The following is a 23184-nucleotide window of genomic DNA, read 5'->3' as shown; positions in this document are numbered from 1 at the left end:
CTAAAGCAGTAATATAGTTTCTACCTAGACAGATATTTGATGATTTCACTCATCTCAAATAGAAAGTATATTAATTATTATTATTAACTGTTTTATTACAGTATAATTTCATACCATAAAATTCACCTGTTTTTAGAGTAGAAATAAATGATTTTTAGTAAACTTACATAGTTGTGCAACCATCACCACATTCCATCTTTAGAACATTCCTATCAGCCTAAAAGGATCTCTGTGCTCATTTGCAGGCACTCCCTGTTCTCAACCCCCAGCTTCAAACAACAGCTAATTTATTTTGTGTCTCTATAAATGTACCTTTTCTGGACAGTTCGGATAAATGGAATAATACAATGTACACTTTTTTGTGTGTCTGACTTCTTTCACTGACATAATATTTTTGAAATTCACCCATGTTGTAGCATGCATCAGTACTTCATTTCTTTTTATTGTTAAATAGTATAGCATTATATGCATATGCCACATTTTGTTTATCCATTTGCAAATTGATAGACCCTTGGATCACTTCTAGTTTTTGTTTTTGACTATGAACAATACTGCTCTGAATATTCATCTACAAGTCTTTGTGTGGGTATATGTTTTAAATTCTCTTGGGTAGATTCCTAGGGGTGGAATTGTTTAGTTCTATGGTAAATTTATGTTTAACATTTTAAGTACATAACTGGCAAACTGTTTTCCCAAGAGGCTGTACCATTTTACCTTCCCGTCAATGTTGCATGAGGGGTCCTGTTTCTCCATATCCTTGCCAACATTTGTTACTGTCTCTCTTTCTGATTATTGCCATTTTAGTGTGTATAGTGGTGTCTCATAGTTTTGACTTGCATTTTCTTCATTAAAAAAAATTAATTTATGTATTTATTTTTGGCAGCGTAGGGTCTTTGTTGCTGCGCACGGGCTTTCTCTAGTTGCGGTGAGCAGGGGCTACTCTTTGTTGCGGTGCACAGGCTTCTCATTACGGTGGCTTCTCGTTGCGGAGCATGGGCTCTAGGCATGCGGGCTTCAGCACTTGTGGTATGTGGGCTCAGTAGTTGTGGCACACAAGCTTAGTTGCTCCACAGCATGTGGGATCATCCCGGACCAGGGATGGAACCCGTGTCCTCTGCATGGGCAGGTGGATTCTTAACCACTGCGCCACCAGGGAAGTTCCTTGACTTGCATTTTCTTAATGACTAATGATGCTGAGCATGTTTTCTATGTCTATTGGCCGCTTATATATCTTCTTTGGTAAAGTGTCTATTCACATTTTTGGCCCATTTTTCACTTGGGTTATTTCTATTCTTGTTATTACCAGTTATTTTTAATGGTTCTCTGATTTTGAACATATCTGATATCCTCATGGACACAGTTGGTGGGAAATGTGGCAAATGTCCAGATTTCTGTATGTGCGCTGCAATGTCTATGTAACTGAAATAGGGGGTGGCATTTGAAGTTTTTTTGTTTGTTTTTGTTACAGAAGAAAAGAGGCACTGGTGACAAGTGGTGGAATTTTGTAGAAATTTGTAGGAATTTCACAGAGCGTGTAGAGACCAGTAAGGAATGCTGAAAAGGCTGCATGTGCAGCATGCATCATAGTGGTCAAGCAGAGCAGGCGCCCTTGTTATTGTCCACAGGAAAGCAATCCTGGAGAGATACCAGCACACTTCCCCAACTGCCTGAACCCACAGACACTGATTAGTGAATACACACTAGTTTTACCTTAGTTTGAAATGCACCTGGATTTTATTTGGTTTATAATTTGGTGATTCATAAAGAGACTTTTTGAGCAATATTTGAATTATTTATCACTGTTAAATGACGATTGTGAAATGCTTTACTAATGTAGAGAATCTAGACAATTGATATAGTATGTTTTTGTTATGTTAGGTTCATTTACATCACTGGTTATGGATCGGAAATACTCATTCTACTTCCTTGGATCGCTTCTCCTACAGTTTTTTTCATTCTTGGTTGTCCTCTGCCATGTGTTACTAAGTTACTTTTAATAATACACCCAGCTCTCTAGAGGTGAGCTATAGAAACTTAAAAAGCTGTAGATTTTTAGTTCTGGAAAGATCATTAATGATAATCTTTTTCAAGGTTCAGATTCTGTTAGGTAGAGCAGTGTAACCTCTGGAGATTTTGATACCTTGGGTCTGGGGTGGGGGTCTGGAATTTGTTTTTGTAAGAACTTAAGGTGAGTCTTAGGATCAGGCAGGTTTGGGAAGCATTGATGTGGTAGAAAGAGCAGGACTTTGGATTCAGATGGACCTGGGTTCTAGTCACATCTCATTTGATTGCCAGCTGTGTGTTTTGGGGACACATAAATCACCTCTGTAAGTTTTAGTTTCCTTACTTCATACGATTATTGAGAGAGTTAAAATAAATAGCATATATAAAGAACGGGGCACATAATAAATATGCAACAAAAATGATCTATTGTAATTATATTCCATTTAACAACAATAATCAGGCAAATATTTGAACACTTATGGGCAATGATGAAGAAGATTCATTTTTTGCCCTCAAGAACTTTGCCAATTAGTAGTGCAGTGGGGATGAGGTTTTTATAGCGAAAGCAAAATGTTGTATCATCAAATAAGTTCAGAGCCATTTTTTTTGTGTGTGTGTGTGCAGCAATGCCATATTATTAGTGAAAGATTAAAAATAATTTCAATTCAATATTAGAGAAATGGCTTCATAAATTCAGGCACATCTATACAAGGTAAAAATACATGGTCACTGTAAATTATCTATTTGTAGTCTTTGTTTATCCCACTTCATGCAGATATTCACAAGTTTTGCTGAAGAAATGTTCACGTGTTTCCTGCCCTGTATCTGCTAGAGATGGTACATACAGTACAGTACACATGCACTGTCTCACCTTTCTAAAGTTTAATAAGCTCTGAGTTCTAAAATGCACGTGGACCCAAGGGTTTCATACTGAGGAATTAAGGATTTCAGACTGAGGAATTATGGACCTATCATTTTCTTGAAGCTTCATAAAGTTTTCTGTAAACACTGCAGCCTGAGTCAGTAGTACTTAGCAGGACTGGAGGGAGGGATCGGCGCCCATGCCGGGTGTAAAGTGAGCCGGAAAGCCGCAGCCAGCTCTTCTCGAACTACCCCTTTATGTAGGCAGCTGTTGGGCCTGGGATCTGGCTCAGGAGGGCTGCTCTCTCCTGAGAATGCTCCAGCATCTCCAGGGCCAGCCTCAAGTCCTCGACGAGATGGAGCACCGGGAAGGGGTTCATGTAGGAAGCCGCGGAAGCCAGGGCAGGCTCACAGGTACCATCGCTAACATCCACCCCTGTGTTAGTGCCTGCAATGATCCCGTCCATCTGCTCCAGGGCAGCTTCCAGCACGTGACTCGCATCAGAAGCTATGAGTCTTTTTCCCTGCTTAGTCTCCTCCTTCTCCTACTGGGTGCGGGGATCCTCTCGGGGCAGGTCAGGTGTGCGGGCCTGTCCCGTGTCCCTCCCACCTCCGAACATGAAAGCCGAGAACCGAGCTCTAGGCCACCGACCCACGGACCAACTCAGAGCCATTTTTGAAGAAGGGAAATGAAATGGGCAGACATTGCTAGAACAGGAGTGTGGGGCGACTGTATGGGGTGGAGTAGGGGTGGAACTAGGAACAATAACGACTACAGGCATAAAGCATCTTTCAGAAAACACTGAAGAGTCCCATTGGTCTCTTTCAAATGGCAAAGAGAGTAGCGCAAGGAGATAATGATAGAAAGATAGGTTGGTGATGGGCATTAAGAGAAGATTCAAGGAGTTTTTGACTTTTGTTTCCACTAAAGATTTTGAACAGGAGAGTGATAGTAAGAATATATTTTAATCCTCTAAAAATGTGCTTTAGAAGATTAAACTGGTAATAGCTGTGAGGGTAAGAACTGATACAGGGCGAAAAATTAGGAGGGGTTTTCAATAATAATAGTAATTCAATCGTAATTAAGGGTTTGATAACAGTGGGGATCTACATCTCAGAACGAAATGCAGATGCCTAAAAAACAGCTGAAAGATGCTGTCTGTATTCCTGCAGCCCAGGTAAATAGAGGAAAAATGGTCCATATTAAAGATTTTCCATATTAAATAATTTTAAAGTCAGGTCCCTTATTTTAGTGGCTCTCAATTGTAGTTGAGAGCCAAGAGGTCGGAGGAAGAAACAGGAGGTCCGTCCCAAGCGAGAGGGTCGGGAAGCAGGCACCCCAGCGCGAGGGGGCGTGTGCAGGGGCGGGGACACAGGCAGAGGTGCGCGGCAGCCCCGGGGTATCGCGAGAGTTGGGAGGGCCGAGCAATCGCAGCAGCCAATTCCCCCACCCTCCCAGGAGGAGCCGCCGGCCCTGGACTCTCCAAATTCTGAGCTCTCATCATGGCGGCGGCGGCGGCAGCGGCCGTCGGGGGTCCGCAGCCACCCCAAGCCGAGATGCCCGCGCCCGGGCTGGCCCTCGACAAGGCGGCCACCGCCGCGCACCTGAAGGCGGCCCTCAGCCGGCCGGACAACCGCGCAGGTGCCGAAGAGCTGCAGGCGCTGCTGGAGCGGGTGCTGAGCGCCGAGCGGCCGCTGGCTGCGGCTGCAGACGGCGAGGAGGCGGCGGCGGCCGGCGGCGGGGGCGGTCCGGGGGCGGCCGAGGAGGAGGCCCTGGAGTGGTGTAAGTGCCTTCTGGCGGGCGGCGGAGGCTACGACGAGTTCTGCGCGGCGGTGCGGGCCTACGACCCCGCGGCGCTCTGCGGCCTGGTCTGGACAGCCAACTTCGTGGCCTACCGCTGCCGGACGTGCGGCATCTCTCCCTGCATGTCGCTGTGCGCCGAGTGCTTCCACCAGGGTGACCACACCGGACACGACTTCAACATGTTCCGCAGCCAGGCCGGCGGTGCCTGCGACTGCGGGGACAGCAACGTGATGCGGGAGAGTGGGTGAGTGGAGCTGTCCTCCGGGGCGGGGGGCACCGCGGGAAGCCCAGGCCGAGGTCTGGGGAGGCCTTGGGGAGGGGAGCTTGGAGCCGACCCAGAGCTGTCAAGGGAAAGGAGTGGGGCAGGAGGTTGCAGCCACATGGGGATGGAAGTGACTGAGCTGTCAGCGGTGAAGGGGATGGGGAGGAGGGGGAGAGCGGAGAGCGTATTTAGGGAACAAGGCTGTGAATTTTCGGGGAAGCCAGGGCGAACGAGTGATTGAGAGAAAAGAGCCAGTGCGTGGGGTAGGAGCGGAGAGAAGAGAGGATACTCGGGGAATCTGTTGTCGAGCTGTCAATTGCGTACTTGCTGGGAAAGGCTTTAAAGCTGCCTGTTTCTTGGGAAGAGACTGATGATGTGATTTGGATTGGCTGGGAGAGGGATGATATTGGGGACCGAATTGGGTCGCTGGATGATGCGACTCGGGGAGGTGGTCTTGCAGCTGCAGGGGAGGACAGCTTGTGGAAAGGGACTTCTGAACTGTCAGTGTGTCAGTATGAGGGAAGGAGCTCTTGAGCTGATGGGGGTTGAGGGAGGAGGGAAGGGGAGGGGCCTGTATGAAAAGTGACTGTTGAGCTGTCAGTGGAGTATTTGGTGTGCTGGAATGACATCTAGAATTGAGCTACCGAGCGAGCAGTCAATTATAGAATACCTTCCATACCAGCACAAACAAAACACTGAGCGAATTACGAATCATGTGTTAGGTCTTCTTCAGTTAAAAGGGCACTTTATGCACTGACTAATATGTGAACCTCTATCTAAAAGGAAACACTCAAATGCTTTTTCGATAGGGATGATGTACCAGGGTGTTGGGATTTAGGACAAAAGACATTTCAGAGATTGCAGTGAGTTAAAGAGTTGATGCATGTTGTGTCTTGGCTTGGGACATGATGTCAGTGTCTGGGGAAGTCCCGGGGAAAGAAAAACTTAGTCAAAGAGAGGAGATTTTGGCTGGTCAGTAGCCGAAAGAATGTTAGCAAATCCAGTTATTCAAGTTTTTCAGTTTTCAGATCTTATAATTAATGATAGAGTCTAATCCCGTTAGAAATGGTCACTATTTTCTTTGGAGTACTTGTAGGTTACTGTTATTCCAGAATATTTGTATCGACTAGGTACAAGCAAGGCTCCTAGGATATTAAAAATGAACAAGACATTGACCTGCCCCTTAAGCCGCTTACACTAGAGTAGAAAATGATAAATTCCTTAAATAGTCTGGGAGTCAGAGAAGGCTCTGTGCAGAGGGAGTAAGAAAAAAGCTTCAGAAAGGAGCTGTTTTGAGCTTGTTAATGATAATAATACTTATAATACTGCTATTGCTAGTAACAACAATAGTAATAATTGCAGCTGACATTTGCCAGCTTAAAGTGTATACCTGACACTTAAAAATACTGTAAAAATTGACAATTGAATAGGTAAGATATTTATGTAGCTAAAAAAGCAAAAAAATAAAAAGATACACAGTTTGAAGTTTCCCTCCCATCCTGTCTCCCATCTGCCCAGTTTCTTCACACTGTTACTAGTTCCTCTTAGTGCAAAAAGAAACAAGGATGAATATGTATTTTGATATTTCAGCCTCTTTTTATGCAAAAGGTAACCTATCATGTGCAATGTTGTATACATCTTGAATTTTTCACTTATTTGAGATCTTTCCATGTCAGCAAATCAGTGTACTCACTCTATTAAAAAAAACAATCTGCTGCATAGTGTTTCATGTCATAAATTTGCCATTCTTTATTTAGTCATCACTTTTGATGGACATTTTGGTTTCAGTATGAAATAAAAAACTGATATACCTCTCTTTGCGTACCTGTGCAAGAATATCAGTAGGATAAATTCTCAAAGTGGGATTTCCAGATTGCCCCCCAAAAGGCTTAGGAGTAAGCAGAACATGTGACTCTCTTTCACACCAGCCTCAACAACAGAGTGCTATTAAAATTTTGGAGTTTTATTCATCTATTTGGAAAATAGTGGTCAAATATTAAAATCTGCTTTACATTAACTCACTTAATCAGTAACTCTGAGATTGTTACTGTTATTATCCCCATTGTACAGAAGAGGAATGTGGGGCACAGAGTTTTAAGAAACTTGCTCAGGATTACACAGGTAGCTGGCTGGGCATGCTGGCTCCAGAGCCTGACAGTTCAGTACTTCTCTCTATTGCCTCTACAAGTACCATTCCTTTTTTTTTTTTTTTTAATTAATTAGTTTATTTTTTGGCTGTGTTGGGTCTTCTTTGCTGCGCACGGGCTTTCTCTAGTTGCAGCGAGCGGGGGCTACTCTTGGTTGCAGTGTGCGGGCTTCTCATTGCAGTGGCTTCTCGTTGCGGAGCATGGACTCTAGGCACGTGGACTTCAATAGTTGTGGCACACGGGCTCAGTAGTTGTGGCTCGCGGGCTCTAGAGCACAGACTCAGTAGTTGTGGCGCATGGGCTTAGTTGCTCCGCGGCATGTGGGATCTTCCCGGACCAGGGCTTGAACCCGTGTCCCCTGCATTGGCAGGCAGATTCTTAACCACTGTGCCACCAGGGAATTCAGTTATTTTTGATTAGTAGTACTGATATAATAAATGTGGCCTATTAACAGGTATACGAATCAAAGGAAGAAAACAACTGAGAATTCATTTGTGGGAAGAGATCACAAAGCCTATAGAAACTGTATTAATAATTGTATGTTGCCACTAATGTAAGTACAGTCATTGTCACAAATGATTAATGGATGGATGAGTTCAAAAAACGTAATGGAGAAAAAAAAGAAAAAAAGTAATGGAAAATCTAAACTAATGTCAGACTGGTTTGGGGTTCTGATGTTACGAACCAGAAATTGGAATTTTAAACATTTAGTTTTCAAATTTTGATGCAGAGGATGACCATTTTCATGTTCTATCATGTATTATTGATATCTTTTGCCTCCTTATTCTTCCTCACAGATTCTAAACTCCTTAAAAAATAGGAACCTCATCTTGCTATTATATTTCAAAGGCTCTTGTACTTAGTAGTAAATGTTGAATTAAATTGGATAAAATAGTAGCTGTTATACCTGAAAATTTGCCCTGAGATTACATTGCTTTAGTTATTCAGGGAGTGGCATGAATTATTAAATTTATAGCATCTTTTTTCAGTGTACTTCAGGACTGATTTCTTTTTTAATTTCAAAAGTAATACTTATTGGTTATAACATAAAAGTAGGTGGAAAAGTAAAAAGTAAAGGTTCCTCTTTCCTCCATCCCACACCTCAGTGAGAGATTTCCCTTACTTTTGAGCTTAGTTATACATTTAAAAGCTTTTAGTTATAATTTACTCAGCATTTCTAGATGTTGTGTTGTAGGAAGTTTTTAGGTTATTTGGTGTGTGGCAATGCCAGAAATCAAAGCAGTGAATGTCTGGTTGAACAGTGTTATACTCTTCTGAATCTTGCTTTTTTCCTGTGAACGTACTTATTGGATTCTGTCTCTTATTAGTATACATAGAACCATTTTATTTTCTTTTTTAAAGTTAAATTGTATTCTATTGCATTTTCATATTTTTGTATTTTACTGTAATTTTTTTCAGTCAGTTCCCTACTGATAGACATGTAAATTGTTTCCAGTCTTGGGCTTAATATAAGTTTTATTGTAGTCAGTATTCTTGTATACACTTCTTTGTGTATGTGTGAGTATATGTGTGAGGATAAATTATCAGAAGTTATATTATATCTGGTTAATGGAAATGTGCATTTTAAACTTTGATAGAGCCCTCCAAAGAGATTAATTTACACTCCTACCAACAGTATTTGAATGAGCATGTTTCCACACATCTTGGCCAATGTATATGGTGTTACCAGTTTTTCTGATCTTTGTTAACCTGATAAGTGAAAAGTGGTATCTTTTTTATCTATTTTGAAGCAAATCTCAGGTATCTTATAATTCAGTTTATAAATGTTTAAGTATGTATCTCAGTAAAAAGATACGAACCCTGAAAAATAAAACTGAACCCAAATGTCCACTGACAGATGAATGGATAAACAAAATGTGGCATATTCATAAGATGGAATATTATTCAGCCTTTACAAGAAATGAAATTCAGACACATGCTACAAAATGGATGAACCTTAAAAACCTTATGCTAAGTGAAATAAGCCTGACACAATAAGACAAATGTTGTATGATTCTGTTTATATGAAGTACCTGCAATAGTCTCATTCACAGAGACAGAAAGTAGAATGGTGGTTGTCCGGGGCTGGGGGCAAGGGGGAATGGAGAGTTATTGTTTAATGGGTAGAGTTTCAGTTTGGGAAGATAAAACTGTTCTTGAGTTGGATGGTGGTGATGGTTGCACAACAATGTGAATGTTCTTAATACCACTTAAAAATGGTTAAATAATAAATTTTATGTTATGTGTATTTTATCACAAAAGAATTACAGTACTGTTACCACAATTATAGTACCTAAAATATTCACAGTGATATTTTAATATCTTCAAATAGCAAGTGAGTATTCAGATTTTCCCACTTGTTTCATAAATGATTTCTTAGGGTTAATTTAGGAGTAGGATGCAAACAATGTCCTAATGTTGTATTTGGTTTTTATTTCTCTTAAGAATCTTAATTTATAGTCTCCCCCTCCCCCTTCTTTTTTCCTTCTTTGCAATTTATTAGTTAAAGAAACCGACATTCTGGGTTTTACTGATTGCATCTCTGTGATATGTAACTTGTTCCTCTGCCCATTATTTCTTGTACACTAGTAGTTGGATCTAGAGTCTTGATCAAATTTTAGGTTCCCTTTTTTTGGGGAGGGGGCAAGAAAACTTTATCATGGTGTTTTATACTTCCTGTTGAATAATAGCTGGAGCCACAGAACGTCTCCTTGTCTTTTCTTTAGTAAATGTTAGGTTGATCAGTGGGTTCAGGTTTGTCAGCCCAATCCTTTGTCATGGAGTTCCCTATCATGTTAAAGATTTTTGCAGCTATCGACTGTCATTGTCTAGATCTATTATTTTATTAGGGGCTGCAAAATGGTGATATTCTAATTGTATTATCTTTTCATGTATTAGTGAGTTCTTTGTAGAATATTCTTTTTAATTAATTAATTAATTTGGCTGAGTCTGGTCTCAGCTGCGGCACGTGGGATCCTTCGTTGTGGCCCGGGCTCTTTGTGGACGTGCGGGCTTCTCTCTAGTTGTGGCATGTGGATTTTCTCTCTGTAGTTGTGGCGCACGGGCTCCAGGGCCCATGGGCTCTGTAGTTTGTGGCATGCGGGCACTCCTGTTGCAGTACGCGAGCTCAGTAGTTGTGGTGTGCGGGCCTAGTTCCCGGACCAGGGATCGAACCCATGTCCCCCACATTGGAAGGCAGATTCTTTACCACTGGACCACCAGGGAAGTCCCTAGAATACCCTATTCTTAAAGTTTCAAGGATCAGCTATACTTTATCTATTTCTCTAGACATGTTTTACAGAGATTTTCTACTACAGAGGGGTGTACTGTGGCCAAGCAAATTTGGGAAACACTTCACGTCGTATCTTCTTGACTATCTGCAATGTGTAACATCTTAAAGAAATCCTATAGTAAAGAAATCTGTAACTTTGAATAATCTAAGTTTCATTGGTTAAATCTAGGAAGCTGTTATTTTGAGTCACACCAGTTTGGGAACTTTTGGCCACTTGAATACCCTCCCATTACCTTAATGTCAGCATGTCTAAAATTGAATCAATTATATCGCTTTCCAAAATACTTCCATGTAGATTTTCCTTTTTTATTTTCCTATTTATTTATTTATTTATTATTTTATTTTAGTTTTTTTTGCCGTGCTGTGAGGCTTGTGGGATCTTAGTTCCCTGACAAGGGATTGAACCTGGGCCTTTGGCCATGAAAGCACAGTCCTAACCATTGGACTGCTGGAGAATTCCCTTTGTTTCTTTTTAAATTAGTATCATTTTCCCCCCAGTCAGAAATCCCAGCTACTAGTGGCTTAAACCTTGAAGAGATTTACTGTTTTGCATCTCAGGACTAGTTCAGCAGCTTATTAGTGTTATTGGGGACCCAGGCTTTTTATAAACTTTTGTTCCATCACTTAGTTTGTTTACATTTGGTCTTTGTTGTCTCATGTCTGGGGAAAAACAGAGGAATGGATTTTGGGTAGATATCTAATAGTGTCTCCTTGTGTCATTATTGATGCTTCCCTTTCCCTCTCCTTGCATGCTTGGTACCAAGACCTGTTCTTTTGTTTTCTCTTAGATTTGTTCTTTTCATTCTCTGCTGTTACCTTAGGTCAAGGCTTCATCACATCATAACCTATTCCAGGATAATTTACTGTTTTCCTGCCTGTAATAATCTCACAGTTCGGTCTAACCTTCACTCATATAAAATTATGCTTTACATATGTGACTACTTTGCTTAAAATAGCTTCCTGGTGGTCCAGTGGGTAAGGCTCTGTGCTCCCAATGCAGGGGGCCCGGGTTAGATCCCTGGTCAGGGAACTGGATCCCGCAAGCATGCCACAACTAAGAAGCCCCCATGCTGCAACTAAAAAGATCCTGCATGCTGCAACTAACAGTCCGCGGGCTGCAACTGAGACCTGGCGCAGCCAAAAAAAAAAGGCTTCCCATTTTTTATAAGCTAAAGTCTGGCGCCCTTAGCCTGGCGTCAGTGTTTTCCACAACGTGGCCTCTACCTATGTTGCCAACCTTATCATCTCCTTTGCAGTGGCATCCTCTCGTTATTTTTTTTTAGCTCACTGTATATATTCCTGTCCTCAAAGTCTCATGTTGCAAAGTCCAGTGGTGAGTTTTATCTTCACTGTGAAGCTCATGTGTAGGGACAACACTTCTATAGCATAAGTACAGTGTGAAACCAAACTGCAGGATTTGATTTTCTGAATTAACAGTTTTTTTTCATTTCTAGTTTATGTCGCTACAAGTAACAAACTTTCAATAAAGATTTGATGATGAAGACCTGTGCCATATTTATCTCTTTTATTTATATTCTCTTTGCACATATTCAGAGTTTTAGTATGTTATCTATGTGTTTACATGGATTACTTGTGAAATTTTCTTTCCTATGAATCTGGAATTTTCTCTACAGCAGTATCCATCTAACTCAAGTCACAAATTCAGACAAAGGAGCACAATACTCCTGTTCTGAGAGCTTGGAGGAAGAGGAGTTAAAGACATCTGTGTTCTCTTTTCTGTGTTCATTGTACTTTTTGTCATTGCTAATTTACTAGAAATAAGGTAGACAGATTCTACTTAGTGGAGAAGATTCTCCTTGAGCTGGAAGTGTAATTTCTAGTCATCTTCATGGTTATGAGGTTTAACTACAACAGAGCAATTTAGAAGTGTTGTTAAATAGTAATTTTTTTCTAATCATTTTTATTTCATATTAAATTCTTTAAAACTATTTTCAACTATGAAACATTTTCAATATACATAAAAGTATAAAAATAATATAACAAATACCTTTGTACTCACCACTGAGATTAATAGAGGTCAACCTTTCGTCATATTTTCCTTAGAGCTTTTTTCAATTAGAAAAATAAAGATCATCCTCTTCTCCCTTCCTTCCTCTTTTCCTCCCTAGGGGTTACCATTCTCCTGAAATTCCTGTGTCATATCCATGCATGTTTTACTTTTTTTTATTTTTATTTTTTGCGGAACGCGGGCCTCTCACTGTTGTGGCCGCTCCTGTTGCGGAGCACAGGCTCCGATGCGCAGGCTCAGCGGCCATGGCTCACGGGCCCAGCCGCTTTGTGGCATGTGGGATCCTCCCGGACCGGGGCACGAACTCGCATCCCCTGCATTGGCAGGCGGATTCTTAACCACTCCGCCACCAGGGAAGTCCTATTTGTCTTTTTAAAGCAATCCTCTTTACCTTGGTTTAAAAAAATGCTTATAAATTTTCGTCTGAAAGGTTTAACATTTTGTATTTCATCTTTAGGTCTTTAGCCCATTTGGAATTTATTTTTACATATAATGTGAGATCGAGATCTAATTTTATCTTTTTCAATATGAGGATCCAGTTATTCTAGCACTGTTTATTTATTAAAAAAATTTTTTTTAATTAAAAAAATTTTTTTTACAGTAGGTCCTTCTCGGTTATCTATTTTAAATATAGCAGTGTGTACATTTTAATCCTAAACTCTCAGTCTGGCCCTCCCCCCCAGCCTTTCCCCTTGGTAACCATAAGTTCATTCTCCAAGTCTGTGAGTCTGTTTCTGTTTTGTTAATAAGTTCATCTGTACCATGTTTGTTTTTTTAGGTTCTGTATATAAGTGATATCACATGATATTTGTCTTTCTCTGTCTGACTTACTTAACTTAGTATGATAATCTCCAGGTCCATCCATGTTGCTGCTAATGGAATTATTTCATTATTTCATTATTTTTAATGGCTGAGTAATATTCCATTTGTATATATGTACCACATCTTCTTTATCCATTCATCTGTCAGTGGATGTTTAGGTTGCTTCTATGTCTTGGGTACTGTAAACATCTAGCACCATTTATTAAACAGCCATTTTTTTCTTCATTGATTTTTGTGCCACCTCTGTCACGTATCAGTTTCCTGTATATGTCCTAAGCTCTCTGTTGTACTGATATGTCTCTTGCAACAATATCATACTACTTTAATTATTATAACATTAGAATATATCTCAATATGGCAGGATTTCCCTTATAATTCTTCAAAAGAATCTTGGCTATACTTGGTCCCTAGCTTTTTCATTTGAATTTCAGGGTCAGCTTGTCAAGTTCTGTGGAAAATTCTGTTAGTTATTTTTTGGAATCATGCTAAATTTGAGGACATTGCAGAAGGAGTCTCTACAAGGATATTCATTATAATACTATTTGAAAATATAGAAATAGGAAAAATATAGAAATAGGAAAAATATAGAAATAATGAGAAAATATAGAAAATATAGAAACAATTAAACTGTTGTTTAATCATGCAGTGGAATTCTTTTCAGTAGAATACACATGTTGTCATCTTTGTAGTATTAAATCTTCCTAACCGTGAGAGTAGTGTAAATTGTTTTTTCTATCAACAAAGTAATTTCCTCCATAAATTGTGTATCTTTTGTTAAATTTGTTCCCCGATACCTTCTTTTTGTTTCTACTATAAATATCATTAAAAAAATTACTTTTTCTAATTCCTTGTTTATTGCTTTTTCTCAATATTTTATATTATAAAAATTTTCAAATGCTTTTTTTTAATATTGATCAAGCAATATTTTGAAGTCTCTTCTAATAGCTAATCTGTACATTTTCTTATTAATGAGTTTTATTGTAGGTCTGGAATTTACATATATCTAATTTAACATTCTGAACAAGCCTTAGGGGTTGATATTATCATCTACATAAGTAAAATATAGTCTCAGGGAGGCAACATGACCAAAGTCACACAGCTGTTATTCACACCGATTTCTGTGCATATTCCAAATCTTGTGTTCTTAGCCTCTGTGGCCTCTGTTGATACTGCCTACTAGTGAAAGCTGAAGAAAACTTTACAAAGAACTTGAATTTGATCTGGAAGGAGATTGGGAGTTAAAGGAGGACATTATGGATAGAAGGAACAGAAAACATAAAGCTTCACAGGCTTGGAAGAACATGATGTAATCAGGTACTAGAGTAGTTTTCAGCCTCACTCTCAAATAATATTTTAACTGGGTTAAGAATTTTAGTTGAAATTTGTTTTCCCTTACACTTTGAAGGTACTTTTCTGTTGTCTTCCGGTCTCTGTTGTTGAGAAGTTATATTCCATCTAATTGTTCTTTTGTAAGTAATCTGCCTTTGTTAATTACTTTTAAGGTTTACTTTTTGGTGATCTGTACTTTCAGTTTGATGTGTCTAGGTGTGGCTTCATTGTTGAGCTGATTCTAGATGAGGATTTGTGTCTCTCATCAGTTCTGAAAATTCTCAGCCATTGTCTCTTTGAATTTCAACTCTCTCCCATTCTTTATGTTCTGTTTTGGATACTATGCTACTATAACATATTTGTTGGATCTTCTCATTCTGTTTTCTAAATAGAGCTCACTTATTTTCTATCCATTTATCTTTTTTTTTTTTCCCCTGAATTGGGGGTGATTTCCTCAGATCTGTCTTCTAGGTAATTCCTTCTTCAGTTCTGTCTAATCTGCTGTCCAGTTTGTCTATTAAGTTTTTAATTTGCATTTCTAGAAAAAATCTTTAAGGAAAATTTTACAAGAAATTTGAATTTTACCTGGAAGGAGATTGGGAGCTGTTCTCTAAACCATCACAGACATCATTGGCCCAGTGCCAGTTTTAAAAATTAATTTTTAGTTTGGGGAGTTCCAGTGCCACATGAGTAATGTAAATTTGAACCCCAAACTTGCATGAAGCCTAGATTTGGGGTTTTGATTTCTTAAGGGAATTTTAAGCCTTGCCCATTGCTCAGGTAGAGATAATCCTGCTTGTAGGTGATTTTATTGGGAGATATGGGGACAATTTAATGGAATATATTCTTTTTTTAAAGCTTAAAAAAATACATTTATTTATTTATTTGTTTTTAGCTGCATTGGGTCTTCGTTGCTGCACATGGGCTTTCTCTAGTTGCAGTAAGCGGGGGCTACTGTTCATTGAGGTGCATGGGCTTCTCGTTGCAGTGGCTTTTTTTGTTGTGGAGCACAGGCTCTAGGCACACAGGTTTCAGTAGTTGTGGCATGTGGGCTCAGTAGTTGTGGCTCCTGGGCTCTAGAGTGCAGGCTCAGTAGTTGTGGCACATGGGCTTAGTTGCTCCGTGGCATGAGGAGTTTTCCTGGACCAGGGCTCGAACCCATGTTCCCTGCACTGGCAGGCGGATTCTTAACCACTGCACCACCAGGGAAGTCCTGGAATATATTCTTTAAAGAATCTCAGGAAATCTAACCTGTAATAGTGGAAAGAATTTCCTAGAATGCTGGTTGGCAAGAATATTATAGTTCTGATTTATTCACAGTGATATTTTCATCATCACAGAACTCCAGGTAGCTTATCAGTCATCTCTAGAGAACACTCATTTTTTGACCAGGGACCTTTGAAGTTGGTCTTGCTAATTTTCAGTTTAGAATTTGTGAGAACATAACTGTCTATGAGGCCATGTTTTGGTCTCACTTCCCAACATTTGTTATCTTTTAGTCCTTGGGTAAATCACTTAATTTTCCTAGGCTGTAGTTTTTCTCACATGTAAAATGGGGACAGTATTTGACCTGCCTACTTCAATTTTTCTTTTAACTAAATGAGACTAGAAACATAAATAGAATGGTATTATTCCAATTTTATGTAATTGATTGCCCAGGACTATGAAACATTGGCATGCTATATTAATATTCCATTATACTGGTGATAGAACTGTTAAAAAGCAAAGCCTTTTATCAAAGCATTGGATTGGAATGCTTGACCAAGGCAATTGCATATGATTTTGAAGGCATTTTTTTGAATAGCTTGATTGAGGCATAATTGATTTATAATAAGTTGCACACATTTAAAGTACATTAAGTTTCTATATATATATACACATATATATGTATGTACACACACACACACACACACACACACACACTTGTAAAACTATCACCACAATCAAGATAGTAAACATAGCAACCATCTGCAAGGTAATCCCTACCTTCTGCCTTTTTTCTGTGCCTCTTCCCCCAGCAACCACTGATCTATATTCTGTTGCTGTAGATTAATTTGCATTTCTAGAGCTTTATGTAAGTGGAATGTGTGTGTGTGTGTGTGTGTGTGTGTGTGTATGTGCATATATTTATATTTTGTGCTAACACCACATTTATAAATGTAAAAAAATAGTTCACCAAATAACACTCTCTTATGGTGGCTTTTTTTTTTTTTTTAAATGTTTCCCAAAACCTAAATCAGGGCACCATTTTTAGATAGTCATCAGGAAAATAACAGTGCATAGGAATTCTAGCCTTTCTCAGTTAGAACTTCAGCATCTTGTTTTTACCTTTTAACCCTGAATTATTCAAAAATTAATGCATTATTGCTTCAATTCTAGGAGGAAAACACCTTTTCCCATTTCCATTTTTCTTACTTTGTTTTCATGTTTATCAGAGCACCCAAAACATTTTATTATTGATAATTCAACTTCTTAGAAATCATCCTCAAAGGCAGGACAAATTAAGTCAGTCTGGTGTGGATATATGTACACACACATATATTTGATCCGGTGTCCTTCACTCAGTGTAACTATTTTAGATTCATTCATGTTGTTTTGTGTCAGTAGTTCATTCCTTTATTGCTAAGTAATATTCCACTGTAAGGATATAATACAATTTGTATATCTGTTCATCTGGTAATGAACATTTGAGTAGCTTCCAGTTTTTGGCTATTACAAATTTAACTGTTATGAACATTCATATTCAAGTTGAGGTTTGTGTATTGATCTTACCTCTTGCAACCTCACTAAACTTATTTGGTCTAGTAGCTTTTGATGGATTCCATTAGGTTTTCTATGTAGATGAGCATGTTGACTGTGAATAAAGATTGTTTTACTTCTTCCTTTCAAATCTTAGTGCCTTTCCTTTCTCCCTCCCTCCCTCTCTTTCTCTCTCTCTCTGTATTTCTTCCTCCCTCCCTCCTCTCTCTCTTTCTTTCTTTTTCTCTTTCTCTCTCTCCCCCTTCCTTCCTTCCTTCCTTCCTTCCTTCCTTTCTTCCTTCCTTCCTTTCTTTCTTTCTTTCTTTTTCTTTCTTTCTTTTCTCTCTTTCTTTCTCTCTTTCTCTCTCTCTCTCTCTCTACTTCCTCCCTCCCTTCCTGATTGCATGGGGCACAACCTCCAGTACAGTGTTGAGCAGAAGTGGTGAATGTGTATATCCTTGTCGTGTTCCTGATGCTAGGGGAAAATAAGTCTTTTATCATTAAGTCTGATATTAGCTGTAGGTTTTTTTGTAGATGCTCTTTATCCAATTGAGTAATTTCTATTCCTAGTTTGCTGAGAGGTTTTGTTTTTTTTTCCCCGAATTATCAGCAGTGGGTTGCTGGATTTTGTCAAATGTTTTTTCTGCATCTACTGAGGTAATTGTGTGATTTTTCTTTTTAATCTGTACATATGGTGAATTACATTAAGTAATTTTTTGAGTATTGAACCAGTCTTGCATCCTGGGGTAAACTCTACTTGGTCATGATGTATTACCCTTTTTATATATTGCTGGATTCAAGTTGCTAGTATTTTGATATGAGGATTTTTGTATCTATGTTCAAGAGGGATATTGAACTATAGTTTTCTTTTTTAATATCTTTGTCTAATTTTGGTATTAGGGTAAAGCTACTTTCCTGAAATGAGTTTGGAAGGGTTCCCACCTCTTCTGAATTTTTTTAAGATTTTGTGTAGAATATAATATATTTCTCCCTTAAATGTTGGGCAGAGACTGGCAGTGAAGCAATCTAAGTTTGGAGTATTTATTGTTGGAAGGTTTTTAAGTACAATTCAATTCCTTTAATGGTGTACTACTTATTCAGGTTATGTTTTTGTGTGAGCTTTGGCAGTTTCAATCTTTCAAGGAATTTGACCATTTGATTTAAGTTGTTGAATTTAGGGGCAAAAGGTTGCTTGTAATATTTTATTGTTCTATCAGTGTCTGTAGAATATATAATGATATCATCTTTTTCATTCCTGTGTCACTTTTGTTGCTCTTTTTAAGCAACCAGCTTTTGATTTTATTGATTTTTCTGTTTCTTTTTTTTTTTCCCATGTGGTTCTCAATTTCAGTGATATGTCCTCTGTATCGCCGGTCCCCAACCTTTTTGGCACTAGGGATAGTTTTGTGGAAGACAGTTTCTCCACGGACGGTATCTATTTTTAAAAATATTTTTTCTTGGGAATTCCCTGGTGCTCCAGTGGTTAGGACTCTGAGCTTCCACTGCAGGGACGTGGGTTCGATCCTGGTCAGGAGACTAAGATGACGCAAACTGTGTGGCATCGCCAAAAAAACTCAAAAACCAAAACCCCAAAAACAAAGAATGTTTTTCTTTTGAACTATTTGTGTCTTTTTATTTAAAGTCCTTTTCTTGTAGGCAGTTGATCTTGTTGGGCCTATCTTTTTTTATCCAATTTGATAATCTCTGACAGTGGTATTTCGACTACATTTGATATGCTTATTGATATGGTTAGATTTAAGTGTATCATCTTGCTGTTTATTTCCTATTTATCCCATCTACCCTTTGTTTGCTTTTTTCCTCCTTTTTGCCTTCTTTTAAATTATTTTTTATGTTTCCATTTATCTCCTTTGTTTGTTGATTAGCTTGTCATTGTTATTTTGTTGATTGCCTTATGGTTTATAGTGTACAGTGTATCTTTAACTTATCACAGTCTACCTTCAGTTATGTTATACTACTTTATGTATAGTATAAGAATCTTCTAATAGTTTGTTTCTGTTTTTCCTCTCCCAGCTTTTATCTTACTGTTGTCATACATTTTATTTTCACATATATCATAAACTCATGAATACATTGTTGTTTTTATTTAAACAATCAATTTCTGGGCTTCCCTGGTGGCACAGTGGTTGAGAGTCCACCTGCCGATGCAGGGGACACGGGTTCGTGCCCTGGTCTGGGAAGATCCCACATGCCGCAGAGCGGCTAGGCCCGTGAGCCATGGCCGCTGAGCCTGCGCGTCCAGAGCCTGTGCTCTGCAACGGGAGAGGCCACAGCAGTGAGAGGCCCGTGTACTGCAAAAAAATAAATAAATTAATTAATTAAAAAAAATCAATTTCTAATAGTGATTTAAATGATAATTAAAAAATCATACTCATCTAGTTACAATTTCCAGTGTTTTGTTCCTTTGTGTAGGTCCATGTTTCCATCTTATGCGTGAATAACTTCCTTTAGTATATCTTATAGTGCAGGTTTGCTAGTGATGGATTCTTTTTTTTTTTTTTTGGTATGTCTGGAAATGTCTTTATTTTGCCTTTGTTTTTGAAAGATTCTAAGGATTCTAGTACTTTATGATATACTAGTGTCTTTTTTAAAAAAAATTTTATTTATTTTTGGCTGCATTGGATCTTCGTTGCTGCATGCAGGCTTTCTCTAGTTGCGGCGAGCGGGGGCTACTCTTGATTGCGGTTGCGGGCTTCTCATGGCGGTTGCTTCCTCTTGTTGCAGAGCATGGGCTCTCGGCGCACAGGCTCAGTAGTTGTGGCATGTGGGCTCAGTAGTTGTGACTCGTGGGCTTAGTTGCTCCACAGCATGTGGGATCTTCCCGGACCAGGGCTCCAACCTGTGTCCCCTGCGTTGGCAAGCGGATTCTTAACCACTGCGCCACCAGGGAAGCCCACTAGTGTCTTCTTACTTGCATTGTTTCTAAGGAGAAATCTGCTGTCATCCTTTTTTTTTTTTTGGCTTCTCTGACCTGTCTTCTTCTGTGGCTGCTTTTCACATTTTCTCTTTATCCCTGCGTTTGAGTAGTTTGATTATGATGTCTCAGTGTAGGGTTGTTTTTTTTTGTTCATGTTTTTTGTGCTTGGGCTTGTTGAGCTTCTTGGACTTTGGGTTTATTATTTTAATCAAATTTGGAAAAAAATTTGAACATTATTTCTTTTATTTATTTGGCCATGCTGCGCAGCATGCAGGACCTTAGTTCCCCAACCAGGGATCGAAACTGTGCCCCCTGCAGTGGAAATGTGGAGTCTTCACCACTGGACTGCCAGGGAAGTCCCTGAGCATTATTTCTTTATATGTTTTTCTACCTTCCTCTACTTTTGGGGACTCTAGTTACATGCATATTAAGCTGCTTGAAGCATAGCTCACTACTGTTCTTTTCATTTTTGGCAGTCTGCTTTTTTCTTGTCTTTTGTTTTTGCTAGTTTCTCTTTCTATGTCTTTAGGTTCACTAATCTTTTCTTCTTCCCTGTCTAATCTGTTAATCCAATCCATTGTATTTTTTATCTCAGACATTGTAGTTTAATCCCTAGAAGTTCAACTTTTTAATATCTTCCATATCTTTACTTAACTTTTGAACATATGGAATGCCATTATAATAACTTTTAATGTTTATTTCTGCAAATCTAACATCTGTGTTAATTTTGGATCATTTTTGATTGATTGTTCTCCTCATCATAGATTGTTTTTTTCTGCTTCTTTATACTCCAGACATTGGATGCCTGCCATTGTGAATTTTACCTTTTTAGGTGCTTGATATTTTTTCTATTTACGAATATTTTTGAACTTTGTTTTGGCATGTAGTTAATTTTTTGGAAACAGTTTGGTTGTTTCAAGTTTTGCTTTATGGTTTGTTAGGTGGGTCAGGAGAATTGCTCAGTCTAGGGCTAATTATTTCCCATTACCAAGGAAACACCTTCCCCATTACCAAGGAAAGTACCTAATATCTCATGAATTATGAGTTTTTGCAGGCTGGCTGATGGAAATGACTGTTCTAGGTTCTATATGTGAACATGTGCTGTGTTCTAATTTTTCAATTAAAAAAAATTTTTTTTTTTTTCCTGGCCTTGGGTAGTTTTCTCATATTTATGTGCTGATCTATACTCTGGTGAATACTCAGGGATTCCCTGTATAGATTTCTGGAATTATTTCCCTGTGGAATTCTTTTCTGTCTGGAACTCTGTCCTGTTGACTTTAGTGGCATTGATTTTCCTAGACTCTCAGTTCTGCCTCCTCCCTTAACTCAGGAAGCTTGCCTGGCTCCATTTGGTTCTCCTTCCTCGGGTTGTGACCTTGAAACCCTCAAGGCAGTAAGATGTGACATTTGAAGGGGCTCATTTCATTTGCTTCCCATCTGTTAGAGATCATTGTCTTTCACTGCCTGACGTTCAGTGTCTGGAAAACCACTATTTATGTATTTTATCTGCTTTTTTGGTTGTTTTTGGATGAGGGAATAAATCCAGTATTTATTACTCTATCTTGGGCTGAGGTACAAAAACACTGACATGCAAAATTTTAAAAAGCCTTTATTCTGATAACAGGTTTTATTTAATTAACTCTTACTAATAAAGTATACTTTTGGAGTAAAGAATAGTATCATTATAATGTTTTTTACTTTTGAGTTAAATAGTACTTTGCTTGTAAAAAACTGAGGAAAAAATGATATTACCCATCTTTTTCAGAGAATATGTTTTTAAATGGGATGCTTATCTCTAATTATGCACATATTTGTAGTACAGTATTATATGCGGTATTCTCATAGCTATATTTACCAGTCGCCTAAGTGGACTTTTTTCTGTATATGTGCTCTCAGAAAATCTGTTGGATTTTGCTCTAACTTTGGAAGAGTACCTTTTGCTTTTAGAGAAGAGGGCCCACAACCTGTTAGACGTTTACCCTCATCTGTGTTCACTGCTGGATTTTCCTGAAGACATGTAATGTCAGGTTTCTTCATATTTAAGTTAGGCACTTTGAACTTGTCATTTATAAGGTTGGTCTGACATTCATAAGTTAGATAGAATTTGCATGGTATATATCTTTCCTTCCCTTTACTTTTAACTTAAATATATCTTTGTATATTTATATTTAAAGTGCATTTCGTTAAGTAGCTTATTGGTGATCATTTCACAATATACACAAATACCTAATCGTTATACTGAACTCCTGAAACTAATATAATGTTATATGTCAATAATATCTCAAAGAAAGTGCATTTCTTGTATAGACGATATATTTGGATTTTGCTTTTTGCAAATCACTATGATAATCTCTGTCTTTTAATTGGCATGCTTAGACTGTTCACATTTATTTTAATTCTTGATATGGTTTTATTAACATACACCAGCTTTGTTGTTCTCTATTTTTATTAGATTTTTTTTTACCCTTCTCCTCCTCATGATAATTTCTGAGGTAGATATTATTGTCCTCATTTCACGGCGGAGTAATTAATTGGAGTAAGAGTGAGTCTTACTCAATGAATAGTAATTGGCATAGCTGGGATCCAGGTCTTTTGAGTTGGAGTCTGTTGAATAAATCTTGGTTTGAAATGTGAACCACTCTTTTGCTTACTGATTAACCATCTGCGTTAAAACATCTTTTCAGGGACTTCCCTGGTGGCGCAGCGGTTAAGAATCCTCCTGCCAATGCGGGGAATGTGGGTTTGAGCCCTCGTCCAGGAAGATCCCACATGCCGCAGAGCAACTAAGCCTGTGTGCCACAATTACTGAGCCTGTGCTCTAGAGACCGCGTGCCACAACTACTGAAGCCCATGCACCTAGAGCCTGTGCTCCACAACAAGAGAAGCCACCGCAATGAGAGGCCCGTGCACCGCAATGAAGAGTAGCCCCCACTCACTGCAACTAGAGAAATCTGAGTGCA

The 23184-nt window shown here is 38.8% G+C and overlaps 1 protein-coding gene across 8 annotated transcripts in view; it reads left to right on the top strand.

Moving 5' to 3' along the window:
- Window positions 1-4342: 4342 nt before the first annotated feature.
- Window positions 4343-23184, top strand: part of UBR3 (ubiquitin protein ligase E3 component n-recognin 3) — a 227135-nt gene continuing 208293 nt past the window's right edge. For 5 of the 8 annotated variants that reach the window (XM_027128679.1, XM_027128641.1, XM_027128646.1 and 2 more), the window contains exon 1: window positions 4351-4913. In XM_027128679.1, the coding sequence (XP_026984480.1) occupies window positions 4369-4913 (545 nt within the window). In that variant the 5' untranslated portion in view covers window positions 4351-4368. Of the gene's footprint in view, window positions 4914-23184 lie in introns of all 8 variants that reach the window. The other 3 variants (XM_027128670.1, XM_027128660.1, XM_027128650.1) reach the window with 3 other exon arrangements.

This window comes from Aethalodelphis obliquidens, unplaced genomic scaffold, assembly GCF_003676395.1.
Source record: "Aethalodelphis obliquidens isolate GAN/ISIS:26980383/991018 unplaced genomic scaffold, ASM367639v1 scaffold2, whole genome shotgun sequence".
NCBI lineage: Eukaryota > Metazoa > Chordata > Mammalia > Artiodactyla > Delphinidae > Aethalodelphis > Aethalodelphis obliquidens.
Note: the sequence above shows the minus strand (reverse complement) of the source record. Positions and strands in the feature narration are given on the sequence as shown.